The following is a 5,118-nucleotide window of genomic DNA, read 5'->3' on the forward strand; positions in this document are numbered from 1 at the left end:
AACTTTTGTGCAATATACACATTCCAAGGATGTTAAAGGTCTGTCATAGAATCATAGATTTTTGTGTATTTCCTTCTATCAAAAATAAATGGTGACACAGAAAACACTATTCAAGATATTCTTTGCAGCAAGCTCCAAAATGACAAAGAAGCTACATAAATTTAGTCCATATGACTATATTCTGAGTATCCTGAAGTCACACAATAGCATTTTGTACACAGTAAAATCCTGAGTTTTAAATTATCACTGCTCTGAGCATATATGGTACCACTTTAGAAGAGTGTTAAAGTTAATGAGATAATTATGTGATTAATTAAGTGCTGATTGTGCATTAGTGATGAACAGCTGCTGTTAACAAGCAGAATCACTGAAGAAAAGAGAAACAAGAATTACAACTGACTTCAGCCACAGCCTTAGATGAAATCAACTGAAATAAAAGAAGACATTAAATCTCTCAAGATCTCAGCAGAAGATAAACAACTCCACAAACAACATCACCAGCTTCATGCATTACTAACCAGTTATACTTTATTTCTGGAGTATCTAAAACAGAAGATCTGTATTGAGAATTAAGGTTTAGATTTTTTTTTCTTTTCAACTTACAGTTTTGGTGAATAGTGTTTGCTTTAGTTGCCTCTTGACACTTTACTTTTTTTAAAAATAAGTTTCTATTCTGCTGTTACAATAGTGTTTATAAAGCACATATGTGATGGTGAGATACTTATGATAAAATCATTTCATATGTATGAGTCTCAGATTGCATTTTATCTAAATCTGTAGTATTTTTATGACTTCTATATTATTGCAGTTATATGATATGAATTGACAATGTGAATAAACTTTAAAAATCACTTTTAGAAATATGGTTCACAAAAAGTTTTAGACCCTGGCACTCATAGACATGAAGATTCAGCATGTGAATCTCAGCAATGGTGACAACATGTTCTAATAATTTTGATATGATTTTTGAATGTCACAAAATAAGGCAGTAAAAAGTCACAGCAAAAATAAAAGCAAATAGTAAGAATAAAAGAAAATACTAAGACAAAGCAGCTGCATAATTTATTCATACATTAGTTTTTCTCTGGTTGTTGTAAGTATGTTTATGAAACACCTTTGTTAGGGCAAGAAACACCAAGCGAAAATGTGTTCAGATAATATTGGCCATTTTTTTTATAACGACATTGTTGTCATGTAAAAGCCAGATTCACTAATGTCACCAGTGGTAATGTGTAATATAGTTTATATTATGGATCACAAGTGTATATTACCGTATTGTCCCGAATATGAGACAATATTTTTTTCTTGGAAATACATCTGAAAAAACAAGGTTCATCTGGAAAAAGGGGGGGTTGATTTATAATCAGGGTCTGTAATTAAATAATAACAAGAGCTTTAAAAACACTTTTCACACCAGTTTAGAACATCTGTGTTGTTTAGACACACAGACATCAAGAATCAGCATATGAATCTCAACAATGGTGATGTTCATCAGACAGATTCATGTTGCATTGCATTCTGGGTGCACCAATCATAACTCATCCATGGCTCCCAGCATGCACTGCGACATGATTAAATTATGCAGCTGCATTGTCTTAGTATTTTCTTTTATTTTTACTATTTGGTTTTATTTTTGTTATTTTTTTGTTGTGACTTTTTACTGCCTTGCTTTGTGACATTCAAAAATCACATACAAATTATCAGAATATTTTGTCACCATTGCTGAGATTCACATGCTGATTCTTCATGTCTATGAGTGCCAGAACTGAAAACTGATTATGAACCATATTTATAAAAGTTGTTTATGAAGGTTTTTCCTCACATTGTTGTCTCATATAACTGCAGCAATGTAGAAATCATAAAAACACTACAGTTTTAGATTGGTTGCCGTCAGAGACTCTGGGGGCGGGGCGGTTCATCTCTGGGTCTCTTCCAAATAGAACGGACAGGGGGGTGGGATCCACTGTATAGAGCAATACTCTAATGGAATTAGTGGGCATGACGCAGAAATAGCTCGAAGTGGGTCTCGCCCAGGGTGTAATTCAATGTAGAACCGCCACTGCGCACAAGGCCATAGAACCATGGCAAATAATAAACAGTGAAGGAAATCGATCGTATGCTATCAGGACGGCTCTTGGATGGATTGTTAATGGGTCTTTGCGAACAGATGTGAGCGCAGAATCAGACCAGATCAGAATTCCTAGTTTCACTGTGAACAGAATTGCAGTGACGGACATTGAAACACTGTTGATAGAGCAATTCAATGCAGACTTTCCTGAACGTAATTACGGTGACAAATCCAAAATGTCACAAGAAGATCGGAAATTCATGCAGTCTTTGGAACAGTCAGTACAGTATAAGGATGGACATTACTGTATTGACCTGCCCTTTAAGAATGATCCTGTCAAGATGCCCAACAACAGACGCGTAGCAGAACAGATTACCACCAGTCTTAAAAGAAAACTCCGCAATAACCAAGAGTTTCACAAAGACTATAAAGCTTTCATGGCAGACATACTTGACAAAAGCTACGCTAAAAAAAAAAGTCCCTTCAGAACAACTAGAACACACAGACCGAATGTGGTATATTTCTCACCACAGAATATATCACCCAAAAAAAGAACACAATTACAGTTGTTTTTGACTGCACTGCAATCTACCAAAACTTCACACTGACTAATCAGTTGTTACAGAAACCTGACCTAACCAACACTCTAATTGGTCTCATTAGCCCAACTAAAGCAAACACTGATCACAATAATGGTGACTTGTTGAAATTTCAAAATTTTTTCAACATTCAACATAATTGCGGGTGCAAAAGTTATATTAATTCAATGCCATTAACATTAACAAATCAACTATTTTTAACAATGATTCAGTGGTGTACAACATCACGCAAGCGCTGCACCTCGTTTACGAGCAAAGGAATGCACATGCATGCGTCGTGGTACTCTTGATAATGATGGAAGATGGTGATGCGGGGGAGAAGAATTGTTGAATAAAGTCATTATTTTTGTTTTCTTTGTGCCCAGAAAGTATTCTCATAGCTTCATAAAATTACAGTTGAACCGCTAATGTCACATGGACTATTTTACCAATGTCTGTACTACATTTCTGAGTCTGGGAACATTTCAGTTACTTTGCTGTCTATAGAGGGTCAGAAAGCTCTCATGCAGCTTTCATCAGACTTATTTCATTCAAATAAATCAAAAAAGCAAAAAACGAATCCCTATTCACTATAGAGAACACTATCTATGCAAAAAATATAAAAATATTTATTGACTATGTTTTGGTCGCATGACCTTTATCAGGAATTTTTTTAACATGACATCACAAATTACACCCCCCATTTAAAAACAGATTCATGAATTCATGACCAATCGCTGTAAAGATCCATTGATTAATAACAACCCGCAATAGGTACATCATCAACTTAAAAAACAAAAACAAACAAAAAATACCACTTTCATGTACATATACACATAAACATATCCTGTACATACATACTAGCACATACATCAGGCCCAGATTGCATTATAACATCACATTAAATAAAGCTTCATCATTCATGCCATTAGGTGATAATGTCTGAAGGGTAAAGATCCAAAACAGTTCACGTTGATGTAAGAGCAATTCAATATCGCCACCTCTAGGTGGCACATTAACCCTTTCAATACCACAAAACCGTAAGGTAGAAACATCATGATTTAAGGCAAGAAAATGAGCTGCAACTGGATAGTTCATATCTTTTCTCCTGATAGAACTCTTGTGTTCACTAATTCTTTAAGTTGATGTTTTCCAACATAACCTAAACCACAAGGACACCGAATCAAATAACACAGGTAATAACAGAGTTAATTCTATATTTTTTACCAGTTCTTGGATGACAAAAAAAACGTTTTTGATGTAGTATTGCACTGAGCACAATTACCACAACGATAATAAGCATTTGGTATAGGGCTAAGTAATCTCTGAGAAGAATCAGCAGTATCCGTCTGAAAACGAGCATGTACCAAAAAATCTTTTACATTTTTGGAACGTTTGTACGCAATCAAAGGAGGATGCTGAAAAATGGTACCCAACTCCGGGTCAGAGGACAACAAATACCAATATTTCTTAAATCGATCTCATAAGATAAGACTTAGTTGAATGCGTTGTAATAAAAGTTGTTTTTTTTTGTTTTCTTTTTTGACAACTCAGAACGTGTCTTTTGAAAAGCACTATTAAACACTTCTTCAATCCATTCAGAAGGATAACCCCTATCCAAAAACTTATTTTTCATGATTAACGATTTATCAATAAAATCTTCGTCCGAATAACAAATCCTCCTCAATCTATAAAATTGGCTCTTAGGAAGTCCCTTTTTTAAAGAAGTCGGATGAAAGCTGGTTGCAAGTAACAAAGCATTACGATCCGTGTCCTTAGTGTACAAAGTCGTTATCAATTTATCATCATATTTTTGGACCCACAGATCTAAGAAATGTACTCTCAACGAGTTAAACTCCAAGGTAAATTCCAAATCTTCCTCAAAGTTATTAAGAATCGACACAAACTCTTCAACTTCATTTTTATTTCCCAAAAAAATACAAAATATATCATCAATATACCTATACCATACGTATGTTGTTTATTTGATTCGGTGTCCTTGTGGTTTATGTTATGTTGGAAAAACATCATGTCAACTTAAAGAATTAGTGAACACAAGAGTTCTATCAGGAGAAAAGATATGAACTATCCAGTTGCAGCTCATTTTCTTGCCTTAAATCATGACGTTTCTACCTTACGGTTTTGTGGTATTGAAAGGGTTAATGTGCCACCTAGAGGTGGCGATATTGAATTGCTCTTACATCAACGTGAACTGTTTTGGATCTTTACCCTTCAGACATTATCACCTAATGGCATGGTACATGAAATTTTTTTGAAGTTGATGATGTACCTATTGCGGGTTGTTATTAATCAATGGATCTTTACAGTCTTTACAGCTGAATTCATGAATCTGTTTTTAAATGGGGTGTACTTTGTGATGTCATGTTTAAAAAAATTCCTGATGAAGGTCATGGGACAGAAACGTAGTCAATAAATATTTTGATATTTTTTGCATAGATAGTGTGCGGGATT

At 34.6% G+C, this 5,118-nt stretch overlaps 1 protein-coding gene across 1 annotated transcript in view; it reads left to right on the forward strand.

The window, feature by feature from the left end:
- Nucleotides 1-2,304: 2,304 nt before the first annotated feature.
- Nucleotides 2,305-5,118, forward strand: part of LOC107714088 (G-protein coupled receptor 87-like) — a 6,136-nt gene continuing 3,322 nt past the window's right edge. Inside the window, exon 1 of the mRNA XM_016519799.1 lies at nt 2,305-2,345. Within this exon, the coding sequence (XP_016375285.1) occupies nt 2,305-2,345 (41 nt within the window). The remainder of the gene's footprint in view (nt 2,346-5,118) is intronic.

This window comes from Sinocyclocheilus rhinocerous, unplaced genomic scaffold (genome assembly GCF_001515625.1).
Source record: "Sinocyclocheilus rhinocerous isolate Xijiao unplaced genomic scaffold, SAMN03320098_v1.1 scaffold3677, whole genome shotgun sequence".
Lineage (NCBI taxonomy): Eukaryota > Metazoa > Chordata > Actinopteri > Cypriniformes > Cyprinidae > Sinocyclocheilus > Sinocyclocheilus rhinocerous.